At 40.7% G+C, this 16,943-nt stretch overlaps 1 protein-coding gene across 5 annotated transcripts in view; it reads right to left on the bottom strand.

The window, feature by feature from the left end:
* Window positions 1–3,024: 3,024 nt before the first annotated feature.
* The window catches only part of LOC146554002 (low-density lipoprotein receptor-related protein 8-like), an 88,419-nt gene continuing 74,500 nt past the window's right edge, over window positions 3,025–16,943 (bottom strand). For 2 of the 5 annotated variants that reach the window (XM_085255272.1, XM_085255268.1), the window contains 8 exons: window positions 16,646–16,873; window positions 14,815–14,933; window positions 14,226–14,365; window positions 11,382–11,523; window positions 10,478–10,630; window positions 9,028–9,300; window positions 8,083–8,151; window positions 3,025–5,600 (listed from right to left, as the gene is read on the bottom strand). In XM_085255272.1, coding sequence (XP_085111398.1) covers window positions 5,260–5,600; window positions 8,083–8,151; window positions 9,028–9,300; window positions 10,478–10,630; window positions 11,382–11,523; window positions 14,226–14,365; window positions 14,815–14,933; window positions 16,646–16,873 — 1,465 coding nt within the window. In that variant the 3' untranslated portion in view covers window positions 3,025–5,259. The remainder of the gene's footprint in view (window positions 5,601–8,082; window positions 8,152–9,027; window positions 9,301–10,477; window positions 10,631–11,381; window positions 11,524–14,225; window positions 14,366–14,814; window positions 14,934–16,645; window positions 16,874–16,943) is intronic. The other 3 variants (XM_085255269.1, XM_085255270.1, XM_085255271.1) reach the window with 3 other exon arrangements.

Here is a 16,943-nt window from a genome sequence, read left to right as displayed (position 1 = left end):
GCTACAGTGGAGGCGAACCTAAAAACGCTCACGTACAAGGAAGTAGATATAATCTCTTTCAAGTGTGACAGACAGAACATGGTGCCTTTTGATTTGCAGTAATTCCACTGTGTGAGAGGACAACGTGTGAGATTCACCTGCACTCCAGCTGTATGTCACCTAGGAATGCTCAGTCAGTTGTGAAATCAGATTTGTTTGAATGGCCTTTGTTTCCTCGAGCCCCCTGGGAAACAGCAAGGGGCACTGTGTTGTTTTTTTGTGCACAGAGCTGAGATTATGTTTGTGAGATAAGACAAAAAAGGGATTGCATAGATGGCGAAGGCGTTGGATTTCTGTGTGACAGGGCACGGGTTCTTCATTTCCCCTGAGGATTTCTTCCATTCTAGCTGACTGGCTGTCCTGCTGTAATGACCACGAGCAACTATAAATCGTCAGAAAGCGAGAAAGATGTGGCAGACTGAGATGGAATGGGCATCTTTTCTATTAGTGAAATGTATCCGTATGTAGAAATAACAAAAAAGGAGGCCGGTATGGAAATGCTCTGTCAGAATAAAGTGTTTCAAAGAGATGATAACATGTAACTGTGGATACACACACACATACGCATGTCACATGACTGCATAGGTGCGCGTCCCCCATCCCCCACTCAAAGAAGCGGGTTACAGCAAGTAACAGTGCTCATTTCAGCCTTTGTGCAGGGATAAAAATGTCTGTGACACCTCTTTTTGTCTGCAGGGAACAGTGGACTAATAAAACATACCTATTCCATAACACCCTGAGGGGGTGTGATACAACAATGGAGGGGGGCGTCTGTGCAGTCTGAAAGCATTTGCTGGCTTCAGTTTAATAATGATAATGGACTGGATTTATCTGCTACAGTTTCTCTGTCTGCTGATGAATCACTGAATGCAGAGTGATTGTCAGCGTGGCTTCATTTGGTACAGTCTGTAGAGTATTTCAGCTAATAAGAACTAATAATGTTATCCAACTTAATGCTGATATTTCTGCAGCTTCCACAGACAACACTTGTGCTCCGTGTGGTTCACATAAAAGGTAAAATGAAAAGCACTTATTAGCAGACACTGTTTGTGGTTTCCCTGCTTGTTAGCTTGTGCTGCTAGTTCGCCAAATATAATGCGGTAGGGCTAAACTTAGCATTTGCATTTGTTTCAGAAATGATTGCAACTCCTTCATGTTTTGCACACTTTCCTACATTATGGATTTAGCTTGGTTGGAACTGCCAAAAAGACTGGACAGTCAAGATCCAGGTTTTTAAAACTTGTGGAGACATGCCAAAAGTACTGACTCAAGGCTTGGAATCCTTTTGTGCTGAGAAACCTCTGATTTTGATTTTAATTACATTTGCAACTTAGTATAATTTGACTTTTAGAAAAATTCCAGTTTTATTTAAAAAATCAAAAGTGTGCAAAATGTGAATGGGGTTTGAATACATGTATGACACATATTGATGTATACAAGGGATAGAACTAGTAGCAGAAGTGCAGCGACAGCATTAGCACTGATTTAGGGTCTTTCTGAGGACTTGATGAAAGCTTAATATAAATACACACCTCTAGCTCTGTTTTTGATCTCAACTAAATCCCAGAAAAAATATCAGAGTCCTCAGGTGCCGCATACTAAGCTAAACTCACGTCTACCATCTGTTTGCAGCATCTGGAAAAGGGTAGCGAGAGACTGAAACAAACAATAAATGTGGATCAGAAAACCAAAATGAGGTAAAAAAAAAAGTGTTTAATGTTTCTGAGAGTTATACCTCATTCATTTTAATGGAGAGAGACAGAATACTTAAAGTTATGAATTGATTTGCATGTCACTGAGTGAAATAAGTAATTGATCTTCAAGCAAAACGTGACTAAGTACCTGGTGGGGGTAACATGTTTGTTGCAGGTCAACAGGTTTGCACACATCTCAGGAGCGATTTTGGCTAACTCCTGGGCGGGGTGGCTGTAGTTCATGAGCTTAATAGCTCTTTCTTTAGTCACTCCTTTGTTGCCTTGTTGATATGTTTTGGGTTATCGTCATGCTAGAAAGCCCAACCACAAATTATCTTCAGTGTTCTGGCTGAGGGAAGGAAGTTCTCGTTTTCACAGTGCATGGCCCCATCCATTGGCCCCTTAATGCTGTGAAGTCGTCCTGTAACCTTAGCAGAAAAACAGCCCCAAAGCAGAATTTTTCCACTTCTGTGCTTGACTGTGAACATGGTGTTCTTTCAACCATACTCAGTATTTTTATTCCTCCAGACATGGTGGCCAAATTGTGGGACACAGAATTCACACAGGTTGCAGGGGATCAAATACTTATTTCACTCAATGACATGGAAACCAATTACTACTGTTTATGTAAGGTGTTTTTTCTGGATTTTCTTTTTCTCTTAAACCTGCCTTGTCTGTTAGCTTTTGTAATCAAAACACTGTTGTTCCAAACATATTTGCTTTAAGACTCCTCTTGCTAGTGTTTTTATTTTTATTTTCTTTTATTTATTTTTTGAAATATTTGTTTGACATTGTGTCTTTAAAATATTATAAAACTTAGAGACCGCAAACTTCAAATTCACCTGGGGATTAAGTAATCATTTCCACCACTGTAATTGAAATGACTGCTCCCAGCTTCCAGAGATTGCTAGAGAACTGAAGTGCTTGCTAATCTAGCTAAAGCTAAAATGTTCAATCAGAGCTATTTAACTCAATGCATTAAAGATTCAACTGAAAAACCTGTTTTGTAAATGTAGGGCAGTTAATGCAAAATCAATTAAAACTGGCATAATTAAAACTACATCACATGAATTTATACATTAATATATTCTTCAAAGCAGGGACCTACTGGCTTATGGAATAGACTTGTTGTGTCACTTTTTGGATCACATGCATTTGAACTATTGTTGGTATAAAAGCATCACACTGTGCAGCTCTAAAGCAACTCATTTTGCAACTCACCTTGTTTGAAAACTCCTTAATGGTAAAAACGTGTTGCAAAAGGAAATAATAAATACAACAGCACAGGCTGTTTTCAATCATATTTTATATATCAATATATAGAGATATTCAAAAGTAATCCAGTACAGGAAATCAAAAAAGTGGAATCAGTTTGGTCTTAACACAGTTCATCATTGCATGTACAGTAGATGGTTGATCCCTGTCTATTTCATGGAAACGCAAGAAGTAAAACAACAACAACAACAACAAAAAAAAAGGCACAAATAAACAAAACTCAATCATCTCATTGACACTGAGGTTGGGAAATGTTGCAAAGATGCGAGTGGTTTGGGGGAAGGGTCTCCACATTTTGTGAGGGTTAACAACAAAAGAAATTTTGCACAGAAAAAAGAGGATGCGAAATGATGCACAGCAAGAAACAACACAAACCACTTTGGTGGATCATTTGGATTTTTTTTACAACCAGGGAATGCAGTGCTCTCCTTTATACAAATAAATTAATATACCTGTCAACACTTTATCTAAAATCTTATGTACAGCTTCTCTTTTACATAAGTATATAATACATTATCAAAAACTTTATGAAAACATATTTACAAACCAATGAATCAAAAAGCACCCTCGCAGCTTTTCCACGGTCACACTCGCTCACACACTCACTAACACACCTGTTTCCACGCACTGTTTTCTTCCATGCAGTACACAATACAGAAGGCATTCTAAGAGGATTGTGCAACAAAGAGCATACAAAACAGTTCAGATATGGCTGTGGGATGAACGTTAGCACACATGCATATTAATGAACACACACACATACACACAACTAGACTTTTAAGGTTTGTAAGTGGCGTATATGTGTTAAAGATGTGGGAGGGGGACCAGTATGAAGCATGTTTACTGACACAACAAGTTGGTATCACCCTCATTACATCACCCCCTGACTTTCGGTTTCTTCGGTTACATCACATGACAGGCCTTTCTAGACATGCAGCCACCGGCCGGGCCCTCCCACACGGCGCTATCCAAAACTGTCCACTCAGATATCGGCCATCGCAGAAAGTGGAGACTGTGTGCGTGCGTGCAAGTGTGCGCGTGTGTGTATCTTGCCTGAAACAATGAATGGCTGCATTGTCAGTTGGTGAACATGCATGCTGTTTGTGTTTACGCTCGGCAAGTGCACACTGTCTCCGTCCTCTGGAGAACAGCGTGAATTTGCTATCACTGCACCCCATGTGTATTTCTGTGCACATTTGTCACAGTCAAAAGCAGGTGATCAAATAAAATTATTAACACTCGAGGAATTTTGTCAACCACATAACGCTGCAGCTGCCTAAAGCGGCCGCCTATTGCTTTTCTTAAACCATTTAACATCTAAACAAGCCACAATAATGAAGACAGAACTTCTGTGTAAAACCCACTCCCCTCTAACTCTCCCTGCTCTAAGAAAACAAGCTGAATACTCTTTGTCTCATTTTTTACTTCGCTCAGTCTGCAAACCTGCTGCTCTTTAACTAAACCTCAGGGGTGTTGAAGGTCAGATAAATACATAACCTCTCAAATCAACTGTGTTCAACTACACCTTGAAATGTTAGACAACTCACCCTGAAAGGCCTTCCTCTGAACCAGAGAGAAAGCACGAAATGTAGTTAGTAACCTTTAAAAATCAATCGCAAAATGGGGAAAAAAATCTTCAAAGAAACCCACACAAATGTTACTTACACAAGACGAGTCCAGCAACAACAATGTGATTGGCTCTAACATGAATCTGTACAGATTGTCCCATCAACGCACAGGCTGTCCCAGTTCCACAGCTCCTCCTTCGCTAATAGCGTTCCCAGGGCACTGCGGGCCCACCGGGAATAACACCAAGCCCAAATTAATACATCAAGGATGACAAAGAGTCTCTCACTAGCCCCTGTCACAAAATATAAGACACACAGCACAAGCCTCACTCAATGCAAAAGAGGAACCACTCTAACTCCATTATTCCAGCTGAGGTCAAAGTCAGAAACACGTTAGCACACATTTATAATTCAGTGATTAATTCTCAGCATTGACTGAAGAAAAATGAGACTCATCTCACAGAAAAAAGGTATGAAACTATTTTTTTAAGAGTCCTGTTTGTCTTACTGGTGGTTTTCAAATGGGAACTGGCATAGGATATGGCTGGGAATGACTGCATGTAACACTTGATGATACGTTGTTCATTCCTTCAGCAAACTCAGTCCAAGTCACCTCAGACCTCACTGTGTGTGCGTGTGCCTTGAGCGGCCATCTTTTCCAGGAGTTGCCTCCTGTTTGCAGGTCACTTTGCAGTGGAGAGCATGGGCTGCTCTGCGTACCAGTGAGTCCCGGGATCTGGCATGCTGCCCCCGAGAGGCAGGGCAATGAACTGCGGGCAGGTGCCCCCTCCCGCCGCCACGACTCCCATGCTGACGCCCTGAGGGTACGGGTGGTGGTGCGCATGGTGTCCCATGGCGTCCGTCCGCCCGATGTGGATCTCGTCCTCCTCGCCCTCGCCGGTGGTTTTGCGGTAGACGGGGTTGTCGAAGTTCATGCTCTTGGTGGAGTTGCGCCGCCAGTTGCGCCACACCAGGTAGACTGCGGTGCAGACCAGGCCGAACACCACTGTGGCAACGATAGGAACTGCATGCGTTTAACACACAGCGGCAGGGACATGGGAAGGGGGGGGCAGCGTTAACGAGGCATAACGAGTCCATGGCATGAAATGACAGGCACAGAGGGGAGCAGAACAGGCATGCGGGGGGACAGAGGGGGCAGGGGGCTGCGGTGCAGAGGTTGTGTGTGGGAGGCTGGGCTAAACGCTGGGTCAAACTTGGGTCATACACCAACCAACATGTTTTCTTTATCAAACTCTAAATCAGCAACACAGAGCACCATTAAGGGCCAAAATGGAGTAATTTCACTTTAAACTGTCCTCAGGGAGCACAAATTTGAACTCATTACTGCACAATCTCCTGGCAACTCATCACAGCATATCTGTCCTTGAGTAAGCATTTTAATTTAATATTGTTTCATTAAATTACACCAATAAAGCTTTCGTGCTTTACTGGCATCATATTTTTGGGGCCCTTTACAGAATGTTCCCCTTATTAAGTATATAATGAGAACAGTCCATCTGATCTAACGGGCTCACTCATTTTTGTTCAGCTTCATTTAATTCAGCATTATGTATTAGTGTCGCACCTTTTGTAGATGCACAGTGTACAATAACATTTCTCACATAGACAGCGTGCTCATTTTCCTGCAGCCTTTAGATTTATCTAAAGGTGATGTCTTGTTTTTCTTGCCTTTAAAAAACAAAAATCTTAAGAAGACCAGCACATCATTACACAGCTACACTCAAGATCAAGCTCTAAAAAGGCCTGTTTACAACTATTACATAAACTAATATTTCCCAGTGCATCGACCAAAACAACTGAGATAATCTTGGATTTACCAAAAATATCAGTACGAATCCTAAAAGCACTCTAAATTCTATATGAATATAAAGATATAAAGATATCTTTCAAATATAAAGATAGTGAGTCAAGCAGTGACGTAAGGCTGTTATAAAGTAGGTCTGTTTAAATATTGTCTCTGTGCTTCAATATAAGACTTATTCTCTTTAATCCCTGTTTTCTAAATGAATCATCAGGTCATTAACCATTGATGAACGCCTCCCCATATTTAGTTCTCGAAGTCTCGCCCTCTCTGGGATGTTTACTTTTTTAAGCCAGACATGTTAATAACCTGTTAGCAGTTAACTTTATCAACTTTTTCTACAGCTTTTTCACTCTTTTGTTGTCCCTGTACCACTTTTAAAATGTGTTGCTGGCATCCTTTCTCATCATTTCAACATTTGTCACTTCTCATCATTTGTATGCTTTCCTTTATACTAAAACTGCATTTTAATGATTGGAAAATCACAGCATTGCATTTTTAATTATATTTTACTCAGCTTACCACCTTTTATGTGGTATAATTATCACCTCTTCTTCCTCTAATATCTGTGAACACGCTGGTTGATTACAGTGTCTGAGTCAAACTCGTGGAGCAAATGGGTGTTTTTTTGTGTTTAATTAAGCAGTGAAACCTGGCAACAGCAGATTATTGTGCACTAGGCAAGTTCGCCAGTCTTTGCCTAGAAATGAGAACGATTTTATCTACAACACCAACTCCAAAAATGGTAAATAAAAGCCGATCGCATGTGTGTGTTAATCTCATGAACTCATATTTTATTCACAAGAGGACACTAAAAAAATGTGTTTAAACGTTTAAATGTTTAAACTGAGATTTTTCACTATGTTAGAAAAAATAATTGAATTTGATGTGCCAATAAAAGTTAGGATGGAGACAACAAAAAAGGAAAAGCAACATTTTGCAACTAATTAGGTTAGAAAAAAGAAAACTACAACAAAGAAGATCCTGGACTGTTGAACAGCTAGAATCCTATAACAAACAAGAATGGGACAAAATTCCTCTCCCAAAAGTCAAACAGCTGGTCTCCATAGTTCCCAGATGTTTACGGGCTAGTTAAAAGAAAAGGGGATGCTACACCGTGGTAAACTTGACCCTGTCCTAACTTTTTTGAGAAAATGTTTAATATTTTTCTTAAAATTGTATATTTTCTCTTTTTAAACGTTTAATATGTTTTCTATGTTCAACTGAAAATAAAATAAAGCTTTGTAAGATTCCCATCACTGTTTTTATTTACATTTTACTGATCATCTCAATGTTTTTTGAAATTGGGTTTGTCTGAAATCAGACTGTGAGACTCAAATTCTCCATCAAACAACCTGCTGTGAATGAAAAAAAAAAGGATTGTGTTCATTTAGATTAATAAACTACTTTCACTGAAAGTAAAGTACTCGAACTTCAGACAAAAGATCTGAACCCAACACAACATGGTGTGAAGTGAATAATGCAGTGTGGCAGCAATGTCAGACACACAGAAAATGACTCCTGAGAAACCTCAGTGGGGGAGACCTGTAGGCCAGGCTTCTCTCGCCTTGCCACAGCAAGGTCAGTGTGGATGGGCTACAAACATTGGCCATAGGCAGCACTGAGACAGCAACCTTTATCATGGACAGACAAAAACAGACAAGGGGAGCTGCAGCTAACTTACCGATGGGGATGACCACTCCCAAAACAGCCACAGTGAGGTTCTCACCCAGGAGGAAATGCTCACTTCCAGCTGCAGGGAGAGATGAAGCAAGTGAGAGGTGTTAGAGCGACAGGAGGAAAAGATGGAGGAGCAAGAAAGGATAAAAGTGAGAAAGCGTGCACGAGGAAAAAAAAAGTGTGAGAAATAGAGTGAAAGATAAGCGGTGCAGTCAAGAAGGACGAGGTGGCGGAAAAAGAGGGGCAATAAAGACCACGAGGTGGGGAATGAGTGATCATGCGTGCACAGATGTGAGTGTGTTGCAAAGAGAAATGAGGGGAAAGAAGATGGAAAAAGTTCAAATTTTCCCTCAATGCAACCTTGACCTTCTACACTCCATCCATCTGGGCTCCATTAGACACCATTGTGACTCTATCGTTCATTTTCATGCAACATAGTTACTAATACGCTTATTAATGCACACTTTCATGGTTGCATATATTCCCTTAAAGAGACCCAATACACTACCGCCTACGCAGAGCTCAATTTATGGCGGGAACAATGACAGTTTCAAGGTGAGAAACAGCCATCCATTACTGCTCTTAAAGCCAGATGACTGGCTGCTGGGGCTTGTAGATACGTCACTTTAATGCCATCATTACAGCGAGGGTGAGATTGTTAGCTACATTATGAGCATGAATGAAACCATCAGATGTGGTATTTGGTAGGAGATGAGGCCGCTCAGGTGAAAGTGGCGCTTTGTCAGAGGACTGTGCCTGATTTTTTTCCAAATCATGCAGAGGACCCTCGGTGGACATGTGAGAGATGTTAATTACAAAGGTTTGGAGCACCTGACATATCCTCAATTCTGAATGTAAGACTAATGGTTTCTGTCACATATCATCATATATCTTTTTTTCTTCAGACTCAGAACTGATAAACACAATTTACAATTCACAGCCCACTTACAGTGTTGTGAGACGCTGCTGTCTCCTGCAGGTGTGGTGGAGAGAATCATAGTAGTGGCAGTGGAGTGGGAGCCCAACGCCTTCGATTCCTGCGAGGACATAGGCTTGAGTGTGCTGAGGGGTGTGAGAGGCTCAGGGGAGCCAGATGGAGCTGTGGTCAAGCGAGGGATTGCATCCGCCTGTGACACTCCTCCTGTTCCCTCTGTCGCTCCAGTGCCCGGAGTAAATTCAGTGGGGGGTGAAGATGTTGCTGTCATGTCATCTCTTGGCGCTGCTGCAGGCAAAGTCATAGCAGAGCGAAAGCTTTCAGCTCAAGAAATGAGTGTAAATGTCTTAAAGTGTTTGAAAAAGACAGGAAGGACCACAACAGTCATCACTTTATGATTAAAATCTTCATAGAATGATGCTGCAAGATCCCTTATAGAACATATTCAATCATTAAGCAAACTAAAAATCAACATTTACCTAACATAAATTCAACAAAAATACAATCAGCCAAATAGATACTGTGTTACTATTAACACAGTATATGTGACATATATCAATTTACATTAGGAGAATTCAAACATAAGGTCCGCAGGCCAGAATTGGCCCAGAAAAGACCACAATCGGGTCGAGTGGATGGCTTTGGAAAATGTTAAAGGGGCATAAATTTTGCACTTTTACCTTTATTTTCATACTTTTTACAGCATTTCCTACTAATAAAGACCTGCCATACACACTACACTAACATAACTACAGTATGTAACTAACTTTGTGTTAAACAGTTAACAGACAGAAAAGTTCCATTTTTTTTCAATATCCAATATAAGAAGAATGTACTATAAATTTACAAAAAAAAAACATTCGGTGAATTAACAAGTAAAGTACAAGTAACTTGTACAAGTACAAGTAAAAGTAATTTTACAGATTTATTGCTTACATTTAAATATTTAGGTTATTTATTTATTTGCACTTTTTTCTAAAGCAGAACCTTAATATCGCTGTAGCTCATTAGGCTCACGATCCATAACAATTCACGGATGTTGGACGTAAAACTACAAATATGACCTTGAACTTTAAGTCTTCACCTTCACACTGTGTGTAAGTTTTGATGAAATTCTGACCAAAATGTGGCAAGAGCTGTGATTCTTGTGATTTGTGGAAGGAAGGACAGATAAACAACAGCAAAAGAGCATTGGTTTTATGCTTAACAGATTGTTTGGATGTGGGTGTACGATGTACAATAAGAAAAGCTGTTTTTGGTTTGTTTTATTTTAATTTGTTGTATTGTTGATGTTTTTTAAAATGTTAATAAAGATATAGGTGCATATAAAAATTTTCTGATAAAAACATACTGGTGCATTCCTCATGAGAAGCAGGATCCAATTATCTCCACAGTAAACACAGCATACAAAAAGCCCCCTTAGGTGTTATTGATCATTAAACACTCCATTACCACCCAGCCTCACCTGGCACACAGCCTCTCATCTCAGGCCCCAGGTCCTGTCCATCGGGGCAGGCGCAGGTGTATTTGGGGGAGTGTTCAGTGATCTGTGGAGCCTTAAGACACAAATACTCACAACCTCCATTGGCTACGCTGCCCAGATTACAGCTGTCTGGGCCTGGAGACAGTAAGAGAAAGAAAGACGGAGACAGGGAGAATTACACGGCTGTGGTTATATAAATAAGATTAACATTAATGCAATGTGAAGAGATAACACAGCCGGGAAGGCACAGTGGTCGTACTTTATTGTTCCCCACTGTGGGCACTGCTGAATTCCCTTTAAACAAAGTTAATTACTTTATGTAAACAAAGGCTCCAGAAACATGCAAAGAATAAAATCTGGTAACATACAGAAATGTGACCAGTTGTGCTACTCTGTCAGGTACATGTCCACTGTGTTCATCCCAGAGTCTCATTTCTTAACAAAAACAATGACAAAGGTGTACGAAGATCAAACTGGAAAAAATGGTGATGAAATTCAGTGAAAGATAAAATATAAATGGGCACAGACAATGCACTGGGAAGTAAGAGAGAATGACAGAGACAGATATGGAAAGTGACATGCAAGGAAAAAACACACACATATCACATTCATGATTAAGTGCTCTGTTCAGTTCAGTTTGGATCTGGATTGTCCCATTAGAGGAAACTGAGTTGAAGGCAGAGTTTGAACACAGCGTGAATGTACGGCTGCTTTACTCGCTCTACTACAATCACAGGGCTCACTATTACTTATACATGCGCCTAGGATGATATGGACATGCAGAAGAGGTGAAACTCAGCTCACATAATCAAAGGCAGGGGATGAAACTGTTGTTGGAAATGCCTAAGGACACATGCAAGTGCCTCAATCACACAAACACACACACCTTGTGGCTGTCGAAGCTGGTGGAATACCACAATGTCATGGGGGTCATTAAGGTTTTCAGCAAGGGCATGGATGTCTTCCCCGGTCAGCCTGTTGGCCATGAAGACTGCTGCTTTGTCTCTGTCTGTCCAGTAAATACGATCCTAAGACACAGGAGAAAAACACGACAGGTCAGAACTAGTTTGTTAGAGTCTTGTAAAGTTTGACTCATATATTTAAAAGCTGTCTTATATTGTAAAAAGTATTGTTGAATTTTATTTTATCCTCAGAGTGAAGAACGCAGTTTGTTATTTTAACAGTGGTATCTGATTGGTGAACCGTGTCATCAGATCCCTGAAGTGTTGTATCAGAAATAAACTGCAGAATCTGCGCTGCAGTTAAATCACCGTCCTGCAACAACTACATGCAGCAACAATTCTGTTTAAAATCTGTGAGGTTTTCCTTGGACTCTGAATGTAAACAGTTAAAGTGATTTCTGTTTGATGTTCATTGGATAGAGATGGAACGGATTTCCAACAGACACCAACAGATTTGGGACTTCTACCAATTTACAAATAGACTGAATGTAATCAGTGGTGTTTCTAGAGTCTGTTGGAGCCGAAGGCAACAATTCAAAAGGGGCCCCTTTAAGCTACGTCAACAAGTCGACTGTTGCTGTCACGGTTTTGACAGTCAGCATGCTAACATCACAGCTAGCAGAGCTGGACACACCAGGCAACTAATGTTAAACATTAACGTAAACAAAAGAAACAATGTGACACTAGTGGAAATTCAGTGACCAAAGTGTTTCTCTTCCACAGTTCAGGTTAGACTAACAGCGTTAATTATTTAACATTATGTTTAATTGTTTAGGCTTTTCTCTCTTCCACTTGATTTTCAGTGTGTAGCTTTCGTTGTCGTCATTAGGTTTATGCAAACAGAGTCAGATGTCTCCTACTGTTGCAGACTTTTCACGTTGCAATTGGCTCCAGACCTGGTCCCTGTCTTCGAAGCAAGCATTTCGTTTAGTAATAGTTTTGGTTGTACAGTTGTTCCCAACCACTGTTTTCCTTAGTGTGACTATATCATGAAAAGGGGTCTGAAAAGAAAAAGTGACCAAGAAAAAGGACACAAGCTGCCCTTAGCTTGTCACTCTGGACGGCTAAATGCTGTCAGTACTTGTCTGATGATACCAGTCCAACTTATTTCAGAAGAAGAAATAAAGAGAAAATTAGGGAAAGGGAAATATGCACTTGGAAGTATTTGTTGACAGACATCGTCTAACCCATTAGCTTCTGCAGAAGAGCGAGCATGTTTAATTGGCTTTTAATGTGATCATTAAGATGATGGAGGAAATGCAAAGGAGTTTAATTGTAAATAGGAGGTTGCTATTCATGGAGCAGCAGTGCAACAATAAACAATGATGTCTTTTTATATAAGAAAATCAAATCAATTATTTGATTTTTAAAATGTTGCAACATTCTGGGATGTATTTTCAGCAGCACGAGGCTTTAAATAATTAAAACCCATTTAATATAGATCACAAAACAGCAGCACAGGCTGAAGTTTTAACCCTGCTGGTTTTTTATTAATAAACTTTTTGCTTTCTTTCCCTAGTTAACCTCATCAACAGTTTTAAAAAAAAGAGTCTTAGATAGGAAGTGACATGTTTTTTACAGTTGACTTAGAAACCACAGGCTAATCCTCAGCGAGTGCCGAGACAACAGGCCTCGCTACACTCGAGTGTGTACGTGTGTGCTTGCGTTGAGTCAGTCACTGAGTCAGAAAGAGATGGTACTGTAATGTGATGTACAATACAACAAGACCCACTCAATAACACTGAACTGGTGTATGTCCAACTTGCTGAACAAGAAGGTCACCTTGTAGTCACAACAGGGCAGAGAGCAGAGACGTCCCGATCGATTATGTGTTACAGCAGAGGGAATTTATCATCATTTCTCTGAGCGCTCTCTACAGCGCTGGCACAGGCCGGACTTACAGCACAGAATGCAGTAGAAAATCCTCAAGGTTATGCTACACTTATTAAATGGTAAACTGTGCGAACATGTAGAGGAATTTAACATTTTTAAAAATATTATAAAAATATTTATTACATAGAAGTGGCAGAATGTAGTCATAATCCAATTTAGTAAATGACTGAACTTTACAAGCTTCATTATACTTTTATACTGAACTTATTTTACATTTAGGACAACTTCAGGCACATTTTAAAAATAACACCTCTATTTGCTCTCTAGGTCACAAATATAATTATATTATATACACCAAAGCGGATAGTTTCAAAGATCCACGCCTGTAAGTTTGGTCTGCTTCTGAAGGAAACCTCTGCCTGTGGTCTCCCCTAGGGAGGCTGATTTTAAAGGATGTTCCTGTAACAGGAGTTTGCAAGCAAAAGCACGTTTGCACACTGGCACGGATGTGTAGGACTGCTTGGCACCAGTCCAGACTGAAGGTTTCTAAAGGCCCTGACATAACATGCACAGAGGGAAACTGGCTGACAACCAAAAGCTCAAGTGTGTGTCTGTATGTGTGTGTTGCTTTTGACTGCTCCCTTCTCTTAGCTGTTTCTGTTTAGTATGCTCAACCAATCAGTCCCATGAGGGAAAAACAAACAGAACACACACAAGGACACCCACCGACTGAGCATGAAATAAATTGAATTCAACAGTCATTACGTTTGGGCTCCCTGTGCCTCTGCAGGCCCCCATTGAGGCTAATGAGAGAGATGTAGATATGATGAGATGTGGGAGGCTGAGTGATATCATGGACAACTGCCCAAAATCCCTGAAAATCTATGCTGAGTTCTACAAAATGAGGCAATGGAATAAAAGGAGTAAACACAAACCTCAAAAACAGCCAGGGCGTAAGGGTGCCCCAGTCTCTCCACGGACGACATATGCGTCCTGCGGTGAGCTCCGTTCAGGTCCACGCTGGCTATGAGGTGTAGTTTGGAATCCACCCAGTACAGACGGCGGTTGGCCACATCTGCGGAGTGCAAACATGCACACAGACAAACACACAAACATGTAGATAGGAATTTCCCGAGCTGAGTGGAAATTGATTGTCCTTGCGGTAAGCACTCTCGCACTCTGACCAGCAAATCCCTTTAGGTGATATCGATTACTTTAGAAATGTCAGATTCTCACCATTACACAACAGCAAGTTTTACTGTGTTGATCTATAACACCTGAAACATTTTCAATATCATTCCGAAGCGGCCATGATAACTTTGTAAAACTACTTCTTTCCATTATCGTTAAACATTAACTTGTGCTATTTCAATTACTTTTGACCTTTTATCAAAAATGAGCTGATTGAATGCATCGGCTCCTTTCAGGTCTGCGCTTCAGGCACATTCACAACAGCTGTTGAGGAAAAAGGGTAAAATATAGCACTGTGCACGATATAATGAAGAACAGCTGTTCTCCCCTCACCCAGTGTGATGCCGTTGGGCCACTCAATGTTATCAGCCACCAGCACCTGTCGGTCCACTCCATTCATACCGGCCTTCTCTATTTTGGCTCGCGTGCCCCAGTCTGACCAGTACATAAAGCTGGAACAAAGACACCAAAGTCATTGTGTTATTATCCAGTTAGGGTTTTAGCAGTTATTAGTCCCACGGCATTGTTCTGCTAAGTGGTTCGGCAGTAAGCCATCACTGTCACTGTCCACTACTTTAATTTAGCTCTCCTCTTTTGCTTTTTTTTACTTTGCTGTTTCAGTTCTACCCAGCATAAGTAGGCTCCTTTACTAACCGAATAATAAGAATAGTAATAATAATAACAATATGAGAGCTGCACCAAAATATTTGTCCTGCAAAGATGAAAAAAAAGCTGCCTAAAGTTGCATAAGCAATATGCAGCCTAAAACAATCAGATATACATAAGACTGCAAAACTAGGGCACACAAATGTCTTTTTCCCCCACTACAGGCTATGCAAAAGCAAAGGTAATGCCATCCAAGATTTGTGGAAGTGATTTTTTGGAAGAGAAGGGCAGAGAAAGGGAGACATTTCTACAACAAAGAGTGCTGTAGGGAATTCTTGTAAAAGATCTCTGACAAGTGCACATTTCGGAGCTGTCCTTTCAGCACCACAAAACTACAATACAAGTCAAAAGACCACCAATATTAGTGTTACGTCTCGTACAAATATTTCACTATCTCCCATCTGCTCTAATACCAGCTTACAGTGTAAGTGTAATTGTAAACGTACATGTAACAGCATATTAGGATTGGAGCAGCTACAGCATGGGCCTCTGACACAAAGGACAAGTTTGACAAGTTGACAGCATTACTGTTTGCAGCCTTTGTCCTCGCTGATGGAGTATGTGATTGCGGTTTGAAAATATGGTTATTAGATCCCTCACCTTGGTATGCAGGACAAACAGGACCATTTTGTCATGACTAGAAGCTGAGCAGTGGTTGTAATCGCTTACACCATTAACGTCTGTGAGCACTCTGCTTTCATTTGGATTGCCATGGCTGTGATTTACATTGAGCCAAATCCCAACATTGTTAACCACCAAATTTAAAAACTGTTATCTGGTATGACTTCAGCACACTTTGAATGGTTATTTGGCGATATGAGCGAGCAATCAAAGCAGTGAAGACACAGTAATTTACATTCACTTCTATGTAAATGTTTATTACTGGCATTAAGACAATTTTGTCCAAACTGTTATTCAGTGTAAAGCATTTCTGTGGTGTGTGTGTGCCTGCCTCACCAAAGCACCTTTGTGTGTCTATTTATGTTTACTTTGTGGCTGATTTTTTTTTTAAATCTGCATTTGTATAACCAGAACACAAAAGCTGCAGAATCACAGCCTGGCACCATTTCATAAAGCTCCTCAGGCTGTCAAAAACTATCAGGATGTTAAATGGGTCAGAGTCTCGATACTCTGGATTCTCATATACAACAAGTGTTCTCATACTGAATATTTATCATTAGACGTGGACCCAGAAGAAATTGCTAAACATATCTCTGTTTAAGGTTAACGCCACCATCATGTTTAAAATTATGAAAGAGGACAAAAAGTATAGTACAGAACTAGATGGGAGGGCATCCTATGTGAACTCAGTTCGACCTTATTATGTGCTGATATGCTAAGTGTTATGTAAATTCACAGCATGAAGCTCAGCAATTAGCATACTTTTTTAAAATGCATAAACCGTGATAATTATGGATCTTGTCTTTCAGTTTCTTTAATACTTGGTACTAACAGTGCAGATGTCTGGTGTTGTATGCATACATCTCCACTTCCTTACCCATGGTGCGGATCCAGTGCTATGGCTCGGGGTTCGCTCAGGTCAGTGCTGATGAGGACACGTCTTTTGGTGCCGTCCACCGAGGCCACGGAGATGGATTTGTCCCCTGAGTCGGTCCAGTACAGGTTGTGTTGGAGCCAGTCCACAGCCAGTCCTACAGGGGTCTGCAGAGATGATTCTACCAGTGGCACCTGCTGGGAGGGGTCACTGGCCTCGTGGATGAAGGCACTGCGGGTGGAGCAGGAGGCGGGAATGCGGAAGGAGAGAATGAGGGAGAGTTTTGAGGGGATGAGAATAT

The sequence above is a fragment of the Mchenga conophoros genome, linkage group LG18 (assembly GCF_057382185.1).
Source record: "Mchenga conophoros isolate Kocher_MC1m ecotype Shallow Benthic linkage group LG18, M_conophoros_male_GT1.1, whole genome shotgun sequence".
In the NCBI taxonomy this organism is placed as follows: Eukaryota; Metazoa; Chordata; class Actinopteri; order Cichliformes; family Cichlidae; genus Mchenga; species Mchenga conophoros.
Note: the sequence above shows the minus strand (reverse complement) of the source record. Positions and strands in the feature narration are given on the sequence as shown.